General features: G+C 35.2%; 1 protein-coding gene across 6 annotated transcripts in view; it reads left to right on the forward strand.

Moving 5' to 3' along the window:
• The first annotated feature begins 2,144 nt into the window (after positions 1-2,144).
• The window catches only part of Golgb1 (golgin B1), a 63,078-nt gene continuing 39,631 nt past the window's right edge, over positions 2,145-25,591 (forward strand). For 2 of the 6 annotated variants that reach the window (XM_005327648.5, XM_040270284.2), the window contains exons 1-10: positions 2,145-2,294; positions 9,402-9,496; positions 10,839-10,991; positions 11,184-11,336; positions 13,582-13,704; positions 16,168-16,293; positions 18,848-18,970; positions 20,077-20,190; positions 23,292-23,694; positions 24,887-25,002. In XM_005327648.5, the coding sequence (XP_005327705.2) occupies positions 9,404-9,496; positions 10,839-10,991; positions 11,184-11,336; positions 13,582-13,704; positions 16,168-16,293; positions 18,848-18,970; positions 20,077-20,190; positions 23,292-23,694; positions 24,887-25,002 (1,404 nt within the window). In that variant the 5' untranslated portion in view covers positions 2,145-2,294; positions 9,402-9,403. The remainder of the gene's footprint in view (positions 2,295-9,401; positions 9,497-10,838; positions 10,992-11,183; positions 11,337-13,581; positions 13,705-16,167; positions 16,294-18,847; positions 18,971-20,076; positions 20,191-23,291; positions 23,695-24,886; positions 25,003-25,591) is intronic. The other 4 variants (XM_013359708.4, XM_013359709.4, XM_021727974.3 and 1 more) reach the window with 4 other exon arrangements.

Genomic DNA, 25,591 nt, shown 5'->3' on the forward strand with positions numbered 1-25,591 from the left:
ATAAATGATTGCAGAATTTTGTAATTTCAGACTAATATAAAAACACGTAGCATAAAATTGTACATGCCATTTTATGGCCTGCTCTTTGTATATCAGCTCACTCATATCAAGTTTCTTAGTCTGTGCACATGCTGCTCCATATGCCTTTACTTTTCTTTACACTCTTATTTTCTCAGGATTAACTCCTATTGTCTTTTGTCATCTCAATCTCAGAGTCTTTAGTTAAATTTCATTATACATTATTTCCAATCATTCAGTGCTCCTTGAAAAAGAGCTCAGCTCTTTAACCTTTTCATCCCATCTTCCTCCATTCCCCAGAGTCTACTGTAATTCTGAGTGACCTGTGCTCACCAAAGAATAAAAGACAGGGCCGTAAGAAGACCTAACAGACACATTTTTCTATTCTCTTCTCCTGTGAGGAAGTTTCATTCTTTTAAAACTGAAAGATCGATTCTGAAGCTAAATGTGGAATCAAGTAAATAAACAGAAAGGTAATGTTTGTGTAAGGGAGCCGTTAAAAGGACTTTCATGCAATGGCTTTGTTTTCTAGGTAGAAGAAAGTTCATCTTTTGGGAATGTGAGGAGTAGATAAGGGGTTGAAGATTGACAAGGATGTCAAAATTTCAATTAACTGCTGTGAGAAGTGGGAGAGGAATAGAAGACACACCAAGGATTTGGCAGTGTCCTGAGGATATGAAGTGAAGTTGTGATGTCTAGTGGTCATGACACTGATGCTACTGATGATACTGACATGGTCTGATGTCCCAGTAGCATTCTGTACCCCAAAGGAGGTTGAACCCATCCAGGACAGGACTTTGCTAGGTCCATACAATCAGGAATTTGAGAATATAATGATTAATAGAAGTGCCCCAGTGTTCTGGCATTGAATAACCACTTCAAATTCTAGTTCTGTCCCTCACTATATGACCCTGTGCAAATTACTTAACCTTTTGAAGTTTTATTGTATCATGTCTAAAATGAGAATAATCATGTATGCTTTACTGAGTGTCTTGCCTCTATTATTCTGGGACCTGGAGACACAGCTGAGATCAAAAAAGAGACAAAAATCCATTTTCTTGGAACTAATCATCTAGTGAGGAGAAAGTAAGAGTAATAGATAGTACATTAGATAAAATGCTTGGCGGAAAAAAAGCAGCCACTCCCCTCAAAAAAAAAGTTATATCACTATAGTGGACTACAATTTAGATGGGTGGCCAAGGAAAGGACTTAGTGGACTGATGTTTGAACCTCAAAGGGATGAGGATGTACATAAAATGAGCTAAATATCTGATACACAGTAAAATTCAGTAGATTCAAACTAATATTATTCTGACTATGAACAAAGTGCCTAAAATGACAGATCAGTGGGATCTGGCTGGTCTCCCTAACTGTTTTAACCGAGGAGCCCAAAACAGAGCCTGAGTGATTCCGGTCTCTGGCTGGAGCTCTTCATTAATTAACACTCCAGAGTCTGAACCCTCAAATACCACTGTTTAAAGAATTGCTGAAGCGCCACTTACTAAGAGGCACCTTCATACTATTCACTATTCTTCACTTCTCACACTCATGCCCTTAGAGATGTCGCCAGTCTTCTTTCAAATTAACGCCAGGTCCTGGTCGCCATTTGTCTTTGGGTATGTATGTCACTTCTCTAGTTCTTATTTTTCATTGCAAAGTGAAAAGGTCACACTAGAAGACCAACTTTCCGACTTTACTATTTTACGACTCCAGCAAAACCCATATCCCCACTCCCTTTTCCTTGCTCATTCAACAATCTCACTGCAGCTGGTAACCTCAGTCCAAATTCTCTAAAGAAACCTCAGCCTTAGTCTGGTCAGTAACACCCAACTCGGCGGACGAACGAGAGGCCACCGGAACATTCACCACACACCGGTATCGCCTAACCTTTCTGGAAAGCCCTCCCTCTCTGCCTTTCCGGCCTTTCCCCCATCTTCTTCCGGGACACGCTCTCGCCTTTGATCCCGCCCCTCCCCCAGCCCTTAAAGTCCATTAGCTGTTTCTTTGGGGGAAGCGGAGGAGTTTCCGAGCGTTGATTGGCTGCTGTCATTGTTGACGGGTTTAGTTACAAACAAGGCGTGCCTGGTCTCCCTGGTAACGCTCTGACGATAGCTCTGATTGGTCGACGTCCTAATCTTATTTTCCGTCCCTTCAGCGAGTGGCTCAGTCCCTGGTGGGGCGCGGCGGTGGTAGGTGTCGGTGGATGGTGTTTCCGAGCTGACGTGGCTTAGATTGGGAGGGGGGCCGCTGGAGCCCCCCATCTCAGTCGCTTCTAGGTGAGTGGGTGACGCTCCCCAACACCTCCCCTCCTCGAGTGCTGTAACGGTCACCTCTGCCACACAGGCCGTGGGGACTTTCGGAGCAGCCCCAGTCGAGTCCCTTCCCTGCCCCGCCTCTCCCGGATTCACTCTGGGTCCAGCTCTTCACCCGCCTCCCTTCACCTACCAGGCCTAGTTCTAGGAGCGCTCATTCCTGTGGGCCCCGCCGAGGGTTTTGGCTTCGCTCTGCGCGGCTTCGCAGCACGTACTCGCGGTCTGCCCCTTTCTCAGGACCTTTCTCCTCTGGGAGCGACGGGGAAGGGCTCCCAGATCAGTCCTGTCCTCCGGGCCCTCTCTCCTGAGCGGCCCGCTTTAGTCCGCCTCGGTACGCAACAACTTATATCGGAGAGAACCTGCCGGGGGCCCTCGAATCCTGGTCCTAAACAAACTTAGTGTCCCGAAGGGGAGGCTGGTCTCAAGGCCGGAGATCAAAGAAACGTTGGAACTCGGCATACAAACGCCACGGGGTCGAACGATCCTTCTAATGCTAAAGGGTTGCTAGAGAGATGAGACGAAAGGGATCCCTGTGATTCTATCAATGCTAAAAACCCCAGGAATCAGGTGGCAGGCAGTTGGAGGAAAGGGGACTTAAAAGAGAATTCTGGAGGAAAAGAACTTGATTTGGTTGCGTGGACTATATGTAACACACATAGGAACGGGAGGGTTGAGTTCCTTGACAACTGGTGAATATGTTTCTCTGACTTATTTAAAGAGCTCCGGTTCCTCTATGGGGAGAGAGCGCTTTAAGAATGGGACAGAGGTATTTAAAAATCTTGGACAAGCGCTTTCACTTTTGGAGATAGTTGGAAGCTGTCCGAATGTAAAAGGGACCCGTTTACAGTTCTATGTAAGATGGCAGTGGAGAACTTAACAGAATTGCTGGCTGCCTTTCCAGAAGCCATAAATTAATAACATTGGATAGTCAGAATGACTATGAAGGATCAAATCCAGGAAATACTCTGTTGGAAAAAGGGGAGGATTTAGTCATGAAATAGATACAGTGTTAAAAGAGTACTTAAAAATTGCGGGCTGGTGTGTAGCCCAGTGGTAGAGCTCTTGCCATTTTTTTTTTTTAAGTTGTCCATGGACCTTCATTTTATTTATTTATATGTGATGCTGAGGATCGAACCCAGTGCCTCACACATACCAGGCAAGCGCTCTACCACTGAGCCAATTTGAGCATGTGTTTTTCCCCAAATATTGTATACTTCTTTTGGCTAACATGTGACTGCTAATATAAATATATCACGTCTGTTATAAAACATACAAAAATATAAATTTAAAAGAATGATTTTTTAAAAATGGTAGAACACTCCCAACTCAATTTAAAGGTCAGATTGGAACTCTGCATACAAATGGAAAACGGTCAGTCGAAAGATCCTTCTAATGCTAAAGGGTTGCTAAGAGAGATGAGCCAATGCTTTGTTTTTTCAAGGTTGTTTGCACCTGAGAATCTCCAGAGTGAGGGGAACCTCCATGAGTCCCTTCCTAAAAATAATTATCTTTAGATCTTTTTCTTCTTTTCCTATAACTTTTACTTGATGTTTAAAGCCCCCTGCTCTTTTCCCTCCTTTGGGTTAATGGATTGATTAGGGGATGTTGATATTACATTGTTTATAAAATAAATCATTAATTTCTCTAGGTTAACTACTATTAAAAAAAATTATTTGGAATGGACACATCTCACCAATAGTCATTACATAGTAACTAGTCTATTGTCAAGAACCTTTAAGAAAGTAGAGATTAGGCTCTACTTTCTTAAAGGTTTTTAATTAAGGTATTTTAAAATCATTTATGTATACTTCAGTACCAAAGGATATAATGTAAAACAAACAAACCTCTATTGATTTTCTTCTTCATTCCCTACTAACCAGAACAATTTCTTGATTATCCTTAAGAAATTTTCTGGTCATAGTGAAGCATACATATAATATATACCTCCTTTCATGTGAACCACAATGCACATTCTATTCTATATCCTTTTTTTGCCACTTAATACCATATTTAGTTGGAGTATTCCTAATCTGAAAATCAGAAATGATAAAAAATCTGAAATTGTGAGATCTAGGACATGATGTCACAAGTGGAAAACTCTATACCATGCATTTTCATTTCAGGCACAAAATTATTAAAAATATTGTGTAAAATTATATTCAAGCTCTGATTATAAGGTATATATGACAAAAATGAACATTGTATTTAGACTTGAGTTCTATCCCCACGACTGAACATTGTGTTTAGACTTGAGATAGACAAGATATCTAATTATGTATATGCAAATAATCCAAAATTCAAAACCATTCAAAATCTGACACATTTCTGATCTTAGGCATTTTTGGATAAGGGATACTTAACCTGTATTAGACATTTTCAATATGCATAAGTATAAAAATACCTCTATTTCAAATGGCTTTCCCTTGTAGAAACAGCTGTCCTGGTGACAGATTTAGATTGTTTTCAGTCCTTAGCTATCAAACACTGCTCTAATGAACATCTTCATGTGTGTGTGTGTGTGTGTGTGTGTGTGTGTGTGTGTGTGTAGTGTCCTTGTATGATCCTGTCTGTGGTATAAACAATATGGAATTTTGGGGGCCATATTATTATGAATCATATAACATGCTAAAAAAATCACCTATTCTTAAAATAAAAAGGGCTGGGGATGTAGCTCAGTGGTAGAATGTTTATGTAGCATGCCCAAGGACTTGGGTTTTTCCCAGTACTACAATAATAAATAAAAAGAAGAAGAGAAGAAAAAGAATAAACATTGTGCCCTCATGCCATTATCCCTGTTTTTCAGCCTTGGTGAAGAATATTGGGTGCTGAGGTTACTCAAAAAATGGAATGTCTTTTGTGTACCTCTATTAGCCAGTTAGCCAAGAAACTTTGCAGAGCTGTGACTGGGCAAATTAATTTCCCTGTGCTTTAGTTCACTCACTTTAAAATTAGGGACAATGATAGTATCTCCTTATGAGAGTTGTTATAAGAATAAAATGAGTTAAATAATGAGGAAAAATAGGTTATATATGTAAAGCAATTGGAGAAATGCTTGATGAATAGTGCTGTGTATTGATATTGCTATCATTTACTTCTAAATTTGTTTAATAAAAAATAATGACTTTTTGAATTTTGAATTATGAAAAAAAGTTTTTAGTTTTCTAATTGTCTAATTATAATATTGAGTGTGCTTTTTCTAGCTGCATAGCACTACCTTCTTTACCTTCCTCTTAGCTCTTTATCCTGGTTGAGAATCACTTTGAAAATGAGTTCAGGAAAACTACAGAGGTACAACTTAAAATTCATGAAATGAGTCTGAGAAGTGACCTCAATGTAAATCTATCCATTTTCTGTGTTGTTTCTGTGGGAATGTGACTTAAATTCCACAGCAAGTGGCACATAGGTATGTACACACAGTGTACATACGTCCTATCTTCAGTTATTTTGCTTATTTTTTCAACTTAATTATGTTTTCTGTGGTTGAGGACATGCTTGATATTCCCTTTATTTTTATAGTTCCTACCATAACCTTACACATTAGATAACTATGTTAAAAATAGTATTTGCTGATAAATAGTGAAGGCTTTAGAAAAATAATGCTTTATTTAATTCTCAGTACCATTTCAACATACAGTGGAAGGTGCAGCCTACATGGACTTTGAGGGATTGTTTTATTCGCCTAAGTGTTTTACAGAAACCTAGCATTGGCATGATATAAAATATATAGTCTATTTACTTTGCAATAAAATTAAAAATTTCTCAATAATTATTGCCATTAATATTTTTGTTATCCTGTTTTCATGTGACTGTATCCTTTGCATGTAATGATTTTTCAGTAGGATGCCAATAAAACACAGCCTCCTAGAAAAGATGAATCAGAATCTCATATATGGTAGTGGTATAGGGGAGAAAGGAGGAAAATTATAGTTCAGAAAATATTCAGGATCTTTTTTTTTAAATATTTATTTTTTAGTTGTAGTTGGACACAATACCTTTATTTATTTACTTTTATGTGGTGCTGAGGATTGAACCCAGGGCCTTGCACTTGCTAGGCGAGAGCTCTACCGAGAGCTCTACCGCTGAGCCACAACCCAGCCCTTAGGATCTTAATTTTATATGAAAATAGATTGCTGCATAATTGGAAAAAATTTAAGTCATAATTTCACAATAGACAGTACATAAAACAAGATATGTCACAAATTTTCTAATTGTAATATGCATAAGGTTTGATTTTAAGGCCTGCCACCTTGGGGAGTGGGTGTGTGCACTCATTTGCAAAGGTGATAGTTTTACATTTCTTTGAAATGGATATGGCTTAAAAACAGTTGAGAAACACGGTCTGAAATTTCACTACTTTTCTGTTTACTTCTAAAAATAATAGTGGTAGCAATAGGGTCTAGGGTACTTAGAGAAGAAAAGTATGGGTATGAACAGAAGGTTTGTGATAGACAGGGAATAGAGGGATTGGTCAGGGAATCTGAACTGAAGGTGCTGGAGAGCATCCAGTCACTTTGGGACATGTAACAAAAAGCCCCGAGTTAAGTCTAGAAATTCCCTTATGAACATGCTATGTTCTATGAGTTAATCATTACTGAATGTATACATGAATCAAAACATCACAGTGTATCTTATGAGTTGTAAAAAATATTATATGTCAATCAAAAATAAACAAAAGAAACTCCCTATGGATGCTTCTAAACATAATTGCTTAACAAATAGTTAATTATTAATTATTTTTTCTTTAAAAAACCCTTCTCATTTAAAAATAAAACCCAGATATGGAAAGCCACACCACAAAATACCTATGGCATAATGAATTACTTTAAGGTGAATGTTCTTGTCATAATCACCAGGTAAAAATACAACTTTGAACATCATCCCATAGACTGACCTATGTGCCCATTCCCACTCTCTTCCCTTCCAAAGGTAATCACTTCCTTGTGATTTCTTTATAGTTTTATTACCCAAATGTAAATGTCACCTTTTTAAAATTTGATATTTTGTTTAAGTCTTTTCCTTACAATTATTTGTTGAAGAACTTAGGGGTCTTGACCTCTGGAGTTTTCCAGTCTAGGAATTGCACATTCATTGGGTAGTTCAGCCTATTCCTCTGTTCTCTGCCTTTCCTACAGATTAGTGCCAATCTTTTGATGCTGTATAAATCTGTGGGTTCATTAGGATATGTGAATATTAAAATAGATTATTTATTTTATTAGATGAAATAGTTTTATAAGGAAATGCATCCTCACATCAGCTGTTTGCTTTCTCAAAAAGTTCAAGTAGGAAACGCAAAATAAATTTTTATATTAGTTTTGAAGATAATTGGTTCAGATGGTGACTAGTTAGTTTATTCCCATTTAACTCAAAAGATTTAAAGTTTTTTTGTGGATTTCAATCTGTTGTTAATTCTTAATATTTTTTTAAATGGGTTCCTTTATTTATTTATTTGGTGGTGCTGGGGATTGAACCCAGGGCTTTGTGCATGCCAAGAAGTGTTCTACCACTGAATTATGTACACAGCTCAGCATTTCTTATTCTTAGATAAATTCAGATTGTTTTTTTAGCCAGTGGGAACCTGGGCCTTTTAACTCCTGGATCTTTTTGACGTGAGTGTAGTAATCTTTGATAGCTTCCTTGCTAACTTATGTGACAAGATGTTTCAGGCTCATTTTGTATATTTCCTAATTTAGAACAGGAATCAACCATTTCTCTAAGAAGCCCTCCTATTTAAAAAACAATTTTTTGTAATGGTAATGGTATTGCTTCTCATTTTATCATTATTTATAATTCTTATAACTAATTAGAACTAGGAAAATATAAAGATTAAACACCTTATAAGTTCGTACTAATATTTTATAGTCAAGATCAGTATTCTGAGACTTCAGTTTCTTCTCAACTTCTTTATCTTCTTTTTTCATACTGAAATTATGATAGAATTAGTATGCCTGTAATTACTATTTGCTTGAATCCCACATTCCACATAACAATGTTAATACAACCCCTGCCACCTTATTAAATGAAGTTTTAAAGAGGTTTTTTCTTCTTTGTTTTGCATATGCTGTTTACAAGCTCCCCAGGTGTTTGTTTTTTTTTATAATTTTCCTGTATATTTTATTTATACACACATGCACCCATCCACATCCAACTATGTGTGTTCAGGTTCTCTGTTCTTGAATTTTGGGTAGTTTGTGTCTTTCAAGGAATTGGCTTAGTTCATCTACTTTGAATTTATGAATGCTATTTTCTTTGAATGTATCTTAGAATTACTAGTGGTATTTTGTTTTCATTTATGATGTCAATAATTTGTCTTTTTTTTCTTAATCAGACTGTCTAGGACTTTATCATCTTTGTTGATCTTTTCAAAGAACCACATTTTTGGTTTTATCGGTTTCCTCTATTTTACTATTTTCAGTTTTATTAATCTTTAATCTCAGTTTTTTATTTCTCATTTCCTGCTTGTATTGGTTTTAATTTATTCTTTTTCTAATTGACTAGAGAAGAAGCATAGAAGCATAGGTTACTTCTTCCTTTTTTTCTAATATGTGCATTTAATACTATATACATTTTGAACAATGATTATATTAAACTTTTAGTGAAATTACATGGTTCATCAGGAAAGTTTAATGAAAGCATGGGATTCATGGGGGCACATGAAAAGGAAAGAAAATTTATGAATCACAAGGCTTAAAAAAGTAGGGGAGGATTACAATCTGGCAGAGGAAGGAAGACTAAGAAATTCATCTTTATAATTGAAACTGTGGTGAGAGGAACGACATTAAAGATAACCTTTAAGATGTACTTAACAATTATATACTATTATTTAAGGATTGTATTCTTGTATTTTTTTTTAAAATATGATATTAGTTATAGTGATTATAATCTCTGTGCTATTGCCACTGTGCAACTATACTGTACACACTCAAATGACCTTTTGAAGAAATCATCAGGCTGCATAAAGTGTCTACTATATATATCACCTGCATAGTTTTCATGTTAGTGATATGGTTACCACTATAGGTGAAGCCTTGGTCATTTTATTGATTATTATGTTTTCTTTTCCTTTTTCTGCAGAAATGCTAAGCCGTTTATCGGGATTAGCAAATGTTGTTTTGCATGAATTATCAGGAGATGGCACTGATCAGAATATGAGGGCTCCCTTAGACCCTGTGAGTAGCTCTGTTCTAAATTAAACCATGACAGACATGTTTCATGTTCTTCTGAGTATATAAATAATTTAGAAGTGTGTGAGTAACTTTCTTTATGCAAAGTGGAAACAAGGATTAAGGAAAATATTAAAACTCTGTAAATTATCCTTCTACTATAAATTTATGGCTTAAGAGCCACAAGGGTGGAAACACAAGTTCTGGATGAGATTTGAAAGATCTTATTTGTCTCTCTGGACCTGTTTAGTGCTAGATTGTTTTAAGGCTTCCTCCTCCTTGGGTATGTATGTCTGTTTTATAGAAAATGTTTAAATGACAAATTAAAAAGGTTTGGGTTTGAGACTATCTCTTTGCTTGTATAAATTTATCTACCACTTTTCCTATATTTTATTTTTATTTTCTGAAGGACCTAAAAGAAGTCTATTAGTTTTCTGAAAAGACAAAGAATAATGCCTAGTGGTTAAGAGAATTTTATTCAACTAAGCCTCTTAATTTAAAATTATGGGCTCTTCCACTTTATAGTTTGTGATCTTTATTTTCCTTTATTGTTCTCTTTGGTAGTAGTGTTAGTCAGCTTTTCATCACTGTGATCAAAATACCCCAAAAAAACAATGTAGGGGTGCTGGGGTTGTGGCTCAGCAGTAGAGCATTTGCTTAGCATGTGTGAGGCCCTAGGTTCGATCCTCAGCACCACATAAAAATAAATAAAATAAAGGTATGGCATCCAACTACAACTAAAAAAAAATTTTTTTGAAAAGAACAGTATATAGGGGGGAAAATTTATTTTGATTCATGATTTCAGAGGTTTAGGCCATGGTGAACAAACTCCATTGCTCTTGGACAAAGAGCAGAACGCCATGGAAGAAGGGCATGGTGGGAGGGGCTCTGTTCAATTCATGGCATCCAGGAAGCAGAAAAAGAGAAAAGGGAAGTGGCTGCAGGGTTCAGAAATCCTTCCAGGGCATGCCCCTAGTGAATCCCCTCCTCCAGCGCCCCCCCCCCCATACATACAGTTAGTCTACTCAAACTAGGCTGAACTGATTAGGTTTTAGCTCTCACAATCCACTCTTCATCCCCAAACATTCCTGCATTAACACAGGAGCTGGTGGGGGGGATATGAATATCCAAAGCATAGCAGTAATATTAGATTAATAGTACGTCAATAAAATACTCAATATATTGTAATGGCTGTAAGTACTGTTGGCTCAGTTTTTATAAAGAGTCTTGAATTTCAAAGGGTATGAGTTGGGCAAAGGATAAGATGAAATTCCTGGAATGAAGGGATTCCTGTTTGGAAGTTATTACCTTTTCCCTGATGTATTGGCAACTTTTTCCTAAACATCAGGAAGTACCTCAGGAATTGGACATGGAATTTAATAGTAGAACAGAAGAGGATGTTTTGGAGCGCCTGGCTTATGCAGAACAGTTGGTGGTGGAGCTAAAAGAAAGTATTAGACAGAAAGATATTCAACTGCAGCAGAAGGATGAAGCTCTACAGGTACTGCTGCATTTGTTCTTTCTTATAGAGCCTTTGCCAAAGGACAGATATACCATTCACTTAATAATCTAGAGAATTTGTTTCTTATTAATACTGTAATGTGATGTCTACTAAAATAACTTTTGTTATGTGCTAGATAAATATTTATGGAGAATAAACATTCATGCATTTATCATTATTGTTTTTTGGCAGGAGGAAAGAAAAACTGCTGATGACAAAATTAAAAAAATCAAACTTCATGCAAAGGCAAAATTAACTGCTTTGAATAAACACATAGAAGAAATGAAGGCACAAGGAGGAACTGTTCAGCCTCCAGAATCTCAGTCAAAAGAGTCATTCTCCAAGGTATGGGTACTGGGTATTAGATGTCTTTTCTGAGTCTAGAAAGCTTCTCAGTATGGAAAATCTTCACTAACCACAAATATTTGTAATGGTAAAATAAAAAGCATTAAATACTGTCCTTTCTTTGGGGACAAGACATAATTTGACTGGACTATCTATAGCTCACACATGGAGAATGAAAGGCCTACAGAAAACATGGACATGAAATGTCAGTTGTGGCTTAGACTTTCAGAGAATTAAAAAGGCTAATAGGAAGAGATAACAATTAAAGTTAGACATTTAGAGGGGAGTTAGTACTTTTTGGAATAGGTTCAACTTGGAGGAGTTAGAACATTAACTCTAATTTTTTTTTGTTTTTTTTTTTGCACTCTGAAGTCCTTTATTCAGAGACTTAATAAAGAAAAATTCTATGTCCTCATATGGCCAGAGTGATGGATTAGTGTTTTACAGATTTGGGGTCTGAATCAGCCAGATTACCTTGGACTCCCTGTAAAGGAAGTTCTCTGATTATGGCTGCCACCAATAAAATAGTTTACAGTTGAGGATACAGAGAGGACCTAAGAAAGTTTCTCTTTTGAGGAATAGAGTATTACTGTTCCAGTACTTAATATTTTTCCTTCATGATATTCATATTTAGACAGCTATCTGGACAACAGGAAACTTCAGTTTTGTGCAGAGTTCAGTGGCAGGAATGTCACATGTGCACATTGTAGTTGTAGAGTCAGTCAACCTTCACCCTGTATAAGAAATCTTATTTTCTTAATTTCTGTCTGGTTTTATTCATTTACCAGCTGAGTCCTTATTCTCATTGTTCTCAGTTCTTGGGAGAAAAGGTTTTAATTAGTTTTCTAGGCATAATCCTTAGGACATTAGTTAGCTCCCCAGTACCTTGGTTGGTTTTTCTTTTCAGGGGCTAATGCTCAGACGACATTCCTTTTCATGAACTGATAACCTCATTTAACTTCTCAAAAGCTTATTTTAAAGCTTTTATTAGTCTTTTCAAATAACTTCTTCATCTGCATTCTTCTTTTTTTTTTAATTTTTTTATACCACATTTTCTTTTTCTTTTTCTTTTTTTAAAGAGAGAGTGAGAGAGAGAATTTTTTAATATTTATTTTTTTAGTTTTTGGTGGACACAACATCTTTGTTTGTATGTGGTGCTGAGGATCGAACCCGGGCCGCATGCATGCCAGGCAAGCACGCTACCGCTTGAGCCACATCCCCAGCCCCGCATTCTTCTTTTCTTACTTTTTGTTTTTTCCTCCAACAGTTCCCTTCCCCTGTCTGTGGTAGCACCAACCTTTCTTTTGTGTTGTTTTTTCCTTCAATTTCCCTCAGTCGTCTCTTAGATTTTTAAATTATTTCATACTTTTATTTTTAATTAATTTTATTTTTAGCTCTGAGACCTAAAACATCCAACATCTTACAGTTTTATTTCCTTTCCCTGTTGAGTAAATGATTCCCAGCAGTCCCAGGCAGTGCTAGCAGTCAGAGTATACATTTATATAGTAAAACTATTATGGATTCAACACAAAGCCAGATGATCTGAGGAGCGAGCATATAGTTGAAGAAATGAAAGCAATCCTCAGATGCTAGACTAATGTGAAAGAAAAATGTAAAATTAGTTTTTGCACTTGCAGTAAGCAGAATTAGGTTCATTTGGGGATTCAGTGAGGAAATTGAATCTGGGTCTAAGAAAGATCTTTTTTTTTTTTTTTAAAAAAAAGGAAAGATTGTTGAAAGATTTGGATTTTCCCTACAGGCCCTTTTTCTGATGTTTTAACCCTCACTTAATAGCAGCTGTAGTTTTCTGGACTCTGGCCTTGATTTTTCAAGGCAGCAAGATTGGATTTTCTATTTAAGTTTAGTCCTGCAAGACACTGACTTGTTCTTAGTCTTAAGCTGTCAGATGGGAAGCTTAGTGCTACTACTTCTAAGTATAACTTCCTTCCTATCTTTTCCTGCTTTATAATGTTTTCTATATTTTCCAGAGTTTATAGCTTATCTCTGGGGGAGGGGAGATCTAGTAGGAGCTACTTGGCCATACTAAAACTGGAAAACCCTAAAATTACTTTAGGTTTTTCTTGCTCCCATGAGTTTAATAAAATTATAGTTTAGTAGTTGTAAAGAACAAATAGAGTGTGTGTGTGTGTGTGTATGTATGTATGTATATATATGTATATATATATATATATATAAATAAATTGTAATGTTTTTAAATGAATTACTTTATCTGTTGCATTTTCAGCATGACAAAAGTTCTACAGAGGAAGAAATGAAAATGGAAAATATCAAACATGAACTCCAGGAGAAGGAGAAACTAATTAGCAGTTTGCAAGCCCGGCTTACTGAGGCAGAACAAGCTGCCCAGGTAGGGGATGTGAGTTACCTCATGATCATAAGGTTAATGAATCACTAAAACCCAAGGGATGCATTATTATATGACATATTTATCAATATGTCTATCAGTCCCATCCCTTCCTGCTTTCCTATCTCCTTCTCTCCTCCTCCCCTCCCTCCCCTCCCCAACTCCTTCCTTTCCTCCCTTATATCCAAGACTAGTAATTTTATTAGTATATGCTTGGGTATTTGCCATTCTTGGTAGATATTTGTATCTACCTAGTATATTATTTGAATTTGTGGTTCACATATTTATTACATAAGTTTCCTTGATTTATATAGTTTGAAGTATTAGATATTTTCCCTTACTTGGTTTTCTTTTGGAGGACTTCTGTTGTTTGTGTGTTTGATCTTGGATTATCTACAATATTTATCACTTTTCTCAATTTCTTTTTATCTCTTTCTTCCTTAAAATTTTTCTAGCTTCTTTTTTTTCACTCAAGGCAATCTATTTTATATTTCTTGTTTTTTCTTCTATTCTGGAATGGTTTTTTCTTTTATATCAACTTCATGAGTTTGGTTACCTCATTTTTTAGTTTTTCTCATTCTTTTTTGTTGTTTTTCTGTGATTCTGGGGATCAAACCCAGGGCTTTGAGCATGTGAAGCAAGAGCTTATCACTGAGCTATATCCCTAGCCCTTCTAATTCTGATTTATGATTTTCTTTCATGTCCTTTACAATTTTATTAATTTTTAACTCCTTTTGAAATAGATAGCAATTTCTTCTTGTTTTTTGAACATGCTTCTGATATATTTTTTTTTTCACCTGTAAGCATATTATTCTCCTTAGCCTTTTTAAATACTAATTTCATATGGGATTTGGGCCTTGATCTTTATATCCTTTTGTGTGGGTGAAATTAGTTTTCCTGAACCTTCAGGAGGGGGCTTTTTTAGGAAAACTTTTCTTACATAATAGACTTCGCTCATGTGTTCTTTTTGGGTTGTGTTCAAAGTAGATTTCTCAGATTTGTGACTTTCTTTCCCCCACCTTTCACTTTGGTCTATATCAGCACTATCCAATATGAATAGGTTTATTTGTAATACAAAACTCTGGAGGCAATTCACTTTTTCCTCTCCAGGTGAATATTGAAACAAACTCTAATATATCCACATATTGGAATTCTTCTTAGAAATAAAAACAAATGAATTATATATACATCAGTAGTCTGCCTTCATTTTAATCTATACTGATTTTTGAACTAGAAAAAATAATTTAGTTATAACTAAATTAATAATAAATGTATATATTTCAATTTAACTACCAATTGTGATTTATTTTGGTATCAACTATTTACCCAAACTGTCTGCTTTAAGTATTCAAATTATTACCTTTGTAATGTCACAATACTGTATAGGAGTGTAGAAAACTATTGAAACCGCATCATTCTATTGATACCAAATATATGTATGTTTGTCACTTGAACAACCCCCCAACAATATCTTATCTATACAACATATAAAGTAAATATAGTCATACCAAAACAAAATTATTGAAAAATAATTTATACTTTAGTTTTAAATTTAGTTAAAATTAAATATTAAGAAGAAAAATTTTTCACATTAGTTGTATTTCTTATTCCTTTATAGCCTTATGAGGTTAGTTGGTGCTGAATTATACCATTCTCTTTTTTTCTGTTTCTATTATCCCTATTCTTAATTTTTATTTTTTTATTTTTTGTGCAGTGCCAAGGATTGAACCCAGGGCCTCACACATTCTAGGCAAGCACTCTGTGATTGAGCTGCATTCCCCAGCCTTGCTTAATTTTTATTTCATTAGTGAGCATTTTCTTCAGAGTATATGTCTAGGTCTTAGAAGGGAGCCTTGATGAGAGACCAGAGGGGCTAAATTCATCTAGCCCTTTTAGTCCTCCTTACTGTGGACGGACCCTTTGCATTTATTCAAATTAAAGAATGGAAAAGCCCTGTTGCTATTCTAAAATTTGCCAGCTGTCCATTCCAGCAATACTTTTTGGCTATTTGGGAGTTTTCCTGTTCTCAGGGCCATCAGATGTCACTTTGCCTCCATCTTCTTCCTGTTATTCAAACTCTAATACTATGCAGGTCTTGTAGATTTTAGTGGCTTATCCTTACTTCCTTATGTTTTATGTTTTAGGGTTTGTAGAACTATCTTCCTAATTTTATTGTAAATATTGTCCATGTTTTTTTTTAAATTTTGCTGTCTAGTTTACTGTCTTTTTCTAAAAAAAAGTGAGGCAGAGAAATGTGAAAAAAATTTTTTATCACTTCTGTCTTCTTCTGACAAATAATTTTTGATAATCTCTTTTTTAAATTCACAATGCAATTCCTTTTTATGTTAAGTGGAAATTAGAAGGAAATATGGTAGGCATTTAGGATAAATAAGAAAGGAAGGTCAAAGAATTAAGAATGCTAAGCCTTTTGCTTAAATAAATACTTTAATTCTTCTATATTTTCAGTTTGATAAAAGTTCTACAGAAATGGAGGAATTTGTAATGATGAAGCAACAGCTCCAGGAGAAGGAGGAACTCATTAGCACTTTGCAAGCCCAGCTCAGCCAGACACAGGCAGAGCAAGCTGCACAGGTAGGGGAAAGAAGTACTTTTATTAGAATAAAAAGTTATGATATTTCAATCCATCACCATTTCTTACATTGCAAGTCAATTCAGATAGTTATTTTTTAAATTTTAGTAGGTGAAAGAATAGTAGCTAGAGTGTTAAAAGTAGAAATTAGAAGGGTGTGGTAATAGAAGAAATTAGGTAAGTACATAAGTATGTCATTAGGGAACACTAGAAACTCTCAAAAAGTGTTGTTTACCTTGATGTGTTTGCCATAGGCTAATTGATGATTGTTTATTAGTTTCACAGATCCAGATACTTGATTTTAATAGCATGGTCTCTTAGGAATGGGCTTTATAATAAGTTCAAAAAAGACTAATAAGCCAAAAGAAATACAAATAATTAGGTCCATTCTTTTCATACAATAGAATCTTAGTGGGAAGGTAAATTATAATCAGAAAGTTATTTAGTAGGCATGTAATAAGAAAGTTATGTAGGTATGTGATTCCTTGTTAAACAGCAGAAGTATATGACGTTCATCTTATTTATTTCTTCCAGCAAGACCTGACTGTTTAGACTGACATAACTCTTTCTATTTTTCTAAATTTTTAGTTGACCACCCACACCCATATTTTTCCTTTGGGAATGCTTTTGACTTAACACATTCTATCCATGAAGTACTTTTTCACATAGCTAATCTTACCCATCAGATATATTGGTAACTTGTTATTAGTGGTACCTTTTTATTTATAAATGGTCTATTGTTTTAGTCAGCTTTATTACTCCTATGACTAAAGGACCCAACCAGCATAACTGTAGAGGAGAGAAGGTTTATTTAGGGCTCATGGTTTCTGAGGTCTTAGTCCATAGAAGGCTGGTTCCATTCCTTGGGGCTTAAGGTGAAATAGAACATCATGGTGGGAGAGAGAGATCACATCATGGTGGGAGAGAGAGATCACATCATGGTGATCAAGAAGCAGAGGGAGAGAAAGATAGATATCACTCTGAAGATAACAAAATATACCCAAAACCATACCCCAATTCCCACCTCTTCCAGCCATACCCTACCACTTCAGCTACCACTCAGTTAATCCCTTTCAGGATTAAATCACTAATTGGGTTAAGACTCTTAAAACCCAGTCATTTCTCCTCTGAACTTTCTTGCATGTCTCACACGTGAGCTTCTGGGGGACACCTCACATCCAAACCATAATACCTGTCGTTGTATAAATTGTTAAAATTATATATACTGAAATCCTTAATTTTATCTTACTAGCTTTCATTATGTCCTTTTTATGTAGTATCATACACATATCATATCATATCATATGGAGAAATACAATACATGATTTTTACCTATAATTTGCTTAAATTATGGAAAGCCAAGATATATAACTATATTAACAGATTTATGATAATTTAAGAAATTCCAAATAAATGTTAAAGCAAGCAACATTACAAACAAATTATTTTGAGAGGAAAAAGATGTTATTGTGAGCATGACAGTTATGGAAAGTTATATAGAAAAGTTGAGATTTCAGCAACACCATGAGAATAGATAATATTCTATAAGAGCTGGAGAAAGGCATTCTAGTCATGGAGAAGAGTGTGAGAAGTCTCAGAGAAGATATATATCCAGTACACTTAAGGAAAAGATAGTTAGCTGTCTTTGGCTAGGGAAAGACTCCATGCCTGCATGCTTAAAACACAGAATTCCAAATTCATAATGAAGTCAGAATTTCAATAATCAAAAAATCATAAGGGTTTTTTTGTTAAACTATCAAGAAATGAGCCAAAGTTAAGGTTTTACAACTAAGAAATCAGCAATAGGTAAAGGACCAATGCAAAATGGGCAAACTAAGATCTGATCAACATGCTCAACCATAGAATGAATAGACATCATAGCCTAAAGCCAAACAAAAACACTGATGCCCGGCAGCTCACAATCATTCATTTATTTCCACTTCATCCTGTTAAAGGCCAAATGAGCATGATCTAGAAGCCTGTAAGTAATGTTATCTGAAAATAACTGTTTGTGAAGGTGGTATGGGTTTGGAAGCACACTGAATTCTTTGGTAGAAGCAAGTCTTTGAAAATAAGACTGGAAAGATAAATTTATATTTTCAATTATAGAGACTCTTGAATAAAAGATACATTAGATTGAATTTTCACTTATAAGGCATGAGAATGTCATTGAATATTTTTGAGCATGAGTGTGATGTTGAAAGAAGTATCCAGAGTTTAATAGAAGTCTAAATTTATATTTAATGTTCTAATCTTTGAGAACTTTTCAAAAATATACTTGTATGTTTAAAACATTTCTACCACCCATGAAAATATAATTTCTAATAGAGTTTTATTGAGACTGACTTCTGAATTTGATACTAGACTTCCTCTCATTTGAAAGTACCATCAGGCCCTTCTCTCTTCCAGCATTCTCATCTTTGACATTCAAAACTGAATTTTAAAAAAACTTGTCTGTAAATTCTTAGTGTCTGTCTTTGGAGAGTAGTCTGTAAGTTTTTTTTGCGAAATACTCGGAAGTATAACTTGCATAGTTTCTCTGGTGTGTATCTTCAGTTGAGTTCCATGCAGCAGGTGGTCCGAGAGAAAGATGCCCGCTTTGAAACACAAGTTCGTCTTCATGAAGATGAGCTTCTTCAGTTAGTAACCCAGGCAGATGTGGAAACAGAGATGCAACAGGTGTGTTGCTCAAACGCAGTAGAATGTCTGTCATTTCAGTTAACATTTAATCAAGACATCATAGCCGCATTTCAACTACTACCCCTCCCCACTGCTCTTCACTTGGTCCTGGTGTGCTCCTTATTGGCTTCTTTTTGGTGTCTTTGTCTTCTGTTGCACATTATTTTCCCTACCCTTATTTTGCCATTTACCCCTCTAATAAGGTTGTTAGAACACCAAAGCAGAGTTTAATTGGGGAATACGTGTGGTAGTCAAAATTTGGTTTTTCTTTGGTTTGGTTGATTGCAGCTGTCTTCGTGCATTAAAAACCTGATTCACATCTTTAAACCAATGAAGTCAATTTTAAACTTGGAAAAAATTGAAGACAAAAAGGAGAACTTTGAAACTGTGAAGTCCTTTATTATCAGTATTTTTTAAAATGTTCCTTAAATAAATTTTGAAAATTGACTTCATTGTATTTGAATTCACCATCTACTAACTCAAAGGTATTTGTTTTCACTTAGTGTGTAGTATAGTGTGGTACTGAAAGGCACTCCAGTGGCACTTGTTGTTTGATCCATTTTAATTGTTTTTGACTGCAACTTCTTCCAAGTTCTAAGCAATCTTTCAGAATGTACCACAAAGTAAAGTTTCAGAATATAATACTTGTTTAAGTAGAACATTATTTGCATACATGTATTCAACACATATTTTTCAAGTGCCTACCCTGTGCATGAAACTAGAATAGAAATGGTTCTTGCCTGCAGAGAATGTTATTTTTGGTGGATGAGATATACATGTTACCAATATTATTTAGGCACAAGACATGAACTATGTAATTTTGAAAGTGAATTTTAAAATGTATCATTTTCCTATAATTATCAGAAGGCTCTATAATTCAGGGACTTGCTCATTTCTGACTTCGGTGGTTGTCTGAGCTCTGGGAAGACATTTTGGAGATTCTTTGTTGCTGCTGGATGGGGGAGCATGGCATGCTGGTGTCCCCTCTTTAGTTGATCATCTTCTACATTAAGAAATTGAAATGTATAAATCCACATGACATTTTGAAAGGTAGAAAAATAATAATGCTCATTTGTTAGCACATTGTGTCTAAAATGTTTTTACAGAAATTGAAGATGCTGCAGAGGAAGCTTGAAGAGCATGAAGAAGCCCTGTCGGGCCGTGCTCAGGTAGTGGACTTGCTGCAGCAGGAACTGACTGCTGCTGAGCAGAGAAATCAGGTACTGTCTTATTCGATCTTTACTGCCTACCAGGGGGCTATTCTTTTCCACTTTAATTTGCTAAGAATCAGGTCTAAAAGCCTGTTGTAGACTTAACCAACTTAGTGAGACCCTGCCTTAAAATTAAATAAATAAGAACTGATGATGTAGCTCAGTGATAAAGTACCTCTGGTTCAATCTCTAGTACCAAAGAGAAGAAGAAGGGAAAAAAGCCTGTTATAAGCCTTTAGAGAATGGGTACCTTTTGGTTTTTCTTTCAGTAAATATATCTGATTATGTGGTGGTGGTATAATGATGAGCAAAACAAATACAGTTCTCCACCTTGTGGAGCTTACATTCCACATCATTATTGTTGCTCTTTTCATTTTAGGTCCAGAGTCCTACTTTCTCTAGAATGTCCTATTTTCCTTTAGTGAGTTCCTTTTTGATCACCTTTCCCCTTTGATGTCTTAAATGAATTCTTGTGCATTATATATCATCTCTTCTTTGCCTGATTTTGTCAGGTGGATTGAAGTAATCTCATTATGTAATATTCCCTTGAATCTAAAGATGATCAAGGATTTTGATATTCTAAAATCTTAAAAATACAAGTATCCTGTTCCCTGATTATAATGCATCCTGTCATTTCCTTTCTCATACTGTCCTGATCTTCATTCTTGTTAAGAACCAAGGATCTTTCCACTTTGTTCCTCCAGCGTGCTTCTTCTTTTGCCTCTCTCTTTCCTCTTTGGACCCATGCTTGACCATTTGGACTTTACAGACATTAGATTCCTTGTTGTATAACATGCAAGTAGTCAAATCATAATGCAGAATTGGTGCTATAGCCCACATTCTCTGCTTGTTCATTTGGGCACTGCATGCTGCTGGAGAAAGTCAACCAATCCTGTCTCCTAGTCTTCAACTCTCTTTCTTGAGGCAGGATTTCTCTCTTGCTTAGAAACATGTTCCCCTTCCTTTTATCCTCATAAAACCCATGTCCTGACCCCAAATCCCCTCTGACTGCCATTAGATAATGAAGTTTAAATTCTAGTTGTGCCACTTTTTAGGTATCACACACAAAATAATTACATCTATATATCTTCTGGCAAATTACATATTAGTTGTACTATGAATCCTCATAACAACCCTATGTAATAGATACTCTTATCATTTACATTTCGTAAAATGAAGAAGTTCAGGCATGAGAACTCATACGTGCCCCAAACCAATTTGGTAGGATTCAGATTGGTAAAATGGGGATAAAAGTATTTATATCATGGGCGTAACACAGGATCACCTGAAATAGTAAAAGTATTTAAGACAGTGTTTAGCACATACTTATGTGTAATAGCTAAAATTATTGTGATTCTACTGAAATCATTCTAAAGTCATAAAACACTTCTGTAATATTTGTTACTATTAATTACTTATTCCTTGAAGTTTTTCATTCCCTTGACTGTTAGAACTTGGCATTATGTTGGTTCTTTTCCTACATTTCTGGAGCTTTTCTGTTTGTTTTTACTTCATTGACTTCTTTTCGTTTTCCTACCCATTTAACTGTGTTTCCCAGTATATCAGACTCAGTCCTATATTGTCACTAAATGCATTCTTTTCACTTTCCCTCTCATGGTAGATGGTAAGACTGCATCCCTAGTGCCACTAATATCTCCAAAATTTTATCTTCCCAGTGTATTTATTATCTATCCAGTTCCCTTCCAATATGGTGGGTATCACACAAATCCCTCAGTGATCCCTGAGGTGATAGATATGACCATTACCTTGATCTGATCATTACATATTGTATATATATATATATTGAATTGTCACATTGTATCCTATAACTATATATAATTACTATATGTCAATCAAAAATAAAAATATATTAAAAACAAACAAAAACCAAAGAAAACCTTTTTTATCATATTTCCTCTCTTAAATGGACCATTTACCTGAAATAATAAAACTCATTAGGCTTTTTTCCCCCTCCTTGTTCTTTAACCCCTACAATTAATTAATTAGCAAGCACCAAGAGCTGTGGCACACACCTGTAAACCCAGCCACTCAGAAGTTGAGGCAGGAGGATTGCAAGTTCAAGGCCAGCCTCAGCAACTTAGCAAGACCCTGTCTTAAAAGTAAAAAATAAAAAGGACTCTGAGGATGGAGCTCAGTGGTAAAGCACTCCTGGGTTCAATCTCCAACACTAAAAAAATTTTTTTAAATGATTATTGTTTCTTGATTTTTACCTCTTAAATAATTCTTGAATTCTCTTTATTAGTAATACCAGTAGACTAGTTCTGGCTCAACATTTTTGCATGACAGGATTTTCTCTTCCTCTGTTCTCCTTCCTGTCCCCCATTATATCTTTTATTTTGTCAATCAGGGAGATGTCTCCAAAAATCATTTCTGACCAGAGCGCTTCATTACTTAAAAGAAGAAATTCTAAGTCCCTTAATAATGTAGTGTGTAAAGATACTTATGATTTGACTCTTACCTTTTCTTACTAAAGCTTTACCTGCTACAAATTTCAAACATCATTGATAACCCTGTTTTTCTTTGCCTCTCTGCTTTTTTTGTCCTGTTTCTCTGAAGGTACTCTCTTTTAGTGCCCACTTACCTGGTTGAGTCCTCACTATTTAAATCTTACATTAGGTGGCTGTCTTTTAAGAAGGCTACCCTAACCCATCCTTCTTCTCTGCTCATATTAATACCTTTAAGTATCCCTTCTCATGGCCTTTAATATTTTGTATTATACTTATCTATAGATGTCAGTGTCCTTGAACTCTGAGTTTCTTGAGGGAAGGGACTGGATTCATTGATTCATTCAGTATTTATCAGGTACCACTCTATGCATATACTGTGCTAGGTGCTAGAGATCAATAAAAATAAAATAGACAAAGTTCATTTCCTATGGTACTTATTTTCTAATAGGAGAGGCAGAAAATAAAAGATATGTGAGTACAAACTATCAAAAGTATCTAGAAGTAAAAATATAGGGTCTTTAGCCAGTAGGTTTGGTCTCTTAAGTGCCTAGCTCCATCCTTCACGTAGAAGAAGTACTTGACTATGCTCATTGAAATGAAAGAATATATTTATGGCTCATGGGCTTTTATCTTTTTTCTTAGAGTCTCTCTCAGCAGTTACAGCAGATGGAAAGTGAACATAATATTTTAAGGAACACTATGGAAATAGAAAGACGAGAGTCCACAGTTCTGAAGGAAAAGATGGAACTTGAAATGGCAGAGAGAAAATTATCCTTTCATAACCTGCAGGAAGAGGTGCAACACCTTATGGGACAGATTGAACAAGCAGGCCAAGTCCAGACTGAACTGGAGTCTCAATATTTTGCTTTGGAGCAGAAGCACAAAACAGAAATAGAAGAGAAGACTGTTTGCATTTTGAATCTTCAAAAGACTGAGCAAGAGCTACAATCTGCCTGTGATGCTCTAAAGGATGAAAATTTAAAACTTCTCCAAGATAAGAATGAGCAGGCAGTTAAGTCAGCCCAGATCATTCAACAGCTGGAAGGTTAGTGTTTTATTGCTATTAAAGTTCATATCTCTAGCACTTTAGTGGCTTATACTTCTTATATTCAGAGATGTGTTAATGATATTTTTTGCTCAAACCATTTGAATCAGTAGGGTTAGCAAAGACTTCACTTTTGAACTGTTTGTTGCATTTTTTCCTGCCACTGACTTCAGTAATAATCTTTCTTAATATTATAATTCCTGTACTAATAACTAGTGATAATGATGTTTCAGATATTAAACAGCATGCTGTGTGAAACATGACTCTGATCTAAAAGGGGGTAGCATTTGAATTCGTTTGTGGGAAACTCAGGCCAGATCTAAGTACATAGGTAGGGGAACTAAATTGTATGGAGTCATTTTTAATTTCAAATGTGAATCTCAATCCTTTTCCTACAGGTAAAATTTTCTTTTAAAGAAAAAACTTTTATCCTTTAAGAGAGTACAAAGAAAACCTTTTAGGTATCTTTGTTATAAAAGTAATGCATTTGAGCAAATTGTTACATATGCACATAATGACATAATGAATCCCACTATTAGGTATAACTATAATGCACCAATACAAATTAATTAAAAAAAGCAAAAAACAAATACATGTTTCTAAAATTTTGAACATTTTAGAAGTTTATATTAAAAAGTGAAACTCCCAATACTGGTAATCTATCTTACTAGTCCTTTTCCCCAAATTATAACCTCTACTGATTGGTTAACAATCATAGAAGGAAAGATGTTAGATCTACATTGACAATTTGTATTGAAGAGCTGAGTATCAGCCAAGAAAGCATTACATGATAACATGGTTACATGAGCATGCTGTTTTCTTATCTAAACCAGGTTCGAGTTTATAAACTTTTCTCATGGGATCTTGAAGGGACCAATAACACTTAAGTGGAGAGTGAAGGAGATAAAATATGAAATACAAAAGTTATTTTCACAGGGAAAGGAAAAATAAACTTTAAAAAAATGCTTAGGTCTATTTTATTTTACCTTTGAAGGAAGTAGTTTTACTGCCTTTTGTCCTTAAGAACATTGACAGTTTTTTAAAATGCCCTTAGCATCACAGTTGTAATCAAGGTCACTGAACCTAGTAAACAGTATATGATGTAGCCTTAGAAGATAATAACTTTAAATAATAAATTTCAGACTTGAAGCAGATAGAACTTCTATTTGTTTTATTTTTTTCTTTTTCATAGATCAACTCCAGCAAAAATCTGAAGAAATTAACCAATTTCTAAATAAACCAACCTTTCAAAAACATGAAATTGCATCACAGACTTCTTTCCCAGATATTTCTGATGAGGGCACACAGGTAATGAAATGTGAATTTCTTATGAATATGATTTGTTTGTTTTTGCTGCATCTCTGCTTGGGAACAAACAGCATCATAAACCTGTCTTTTCTGCCCGGTAGGATGCTTTTTTGGGAGATGATTCTATATGAAATGAATCATGAAAAGCATTAACACAATGTCTCAATGATGAATGATGAGAATGTAAATAACAAACTCTATAATCTCAGGAGCCCTTCTGATTCTGAGGCCTTAAAAATTTGTATTGGAGATGAATTATTATTTTTGTTTTTATAATCAATTTTCCCAGTTCAGAAGTCAGCTTTGTTTTTGGTAGACTGAACTTTTTTCAGGGTTAATGTATATAAGTCAGTATAATCAAACTTATGATTTTTATAAAAATTGTATTGCTCCCATTAAATTTATCAGAAAAAAATTACTTGCCAATTAATTGCTGATTAACCAATATATTTTCCCTTACTTTTACAAAATTCTCTATAAAAAGCCAGATTATAATCACCAGAAGGCTGCTTATTGAGCATAAACATGACAACAAGGCAAATTAGTTGGATGATCCTAATTAACTAGTGCCAAGCTGGGATAACTGGGT

Source organism: Ictidomys tridecemlineatus, chromosome 3 (genome assembly GCF_052094955.1).
Source record: "Ictidomys tridecemlineatus isolate mIctTri1 chromosome 3, mIctTri1.hap1, whole genome shotgun sequence".
NCBI classification, from domain to species: domain Eukaryota; kingdom Metazoa; phylum Chordata; class Mammalia; order Rodentia; family Sciuridae; genus Ictidomys; species Ictidomys tridecemlineatus.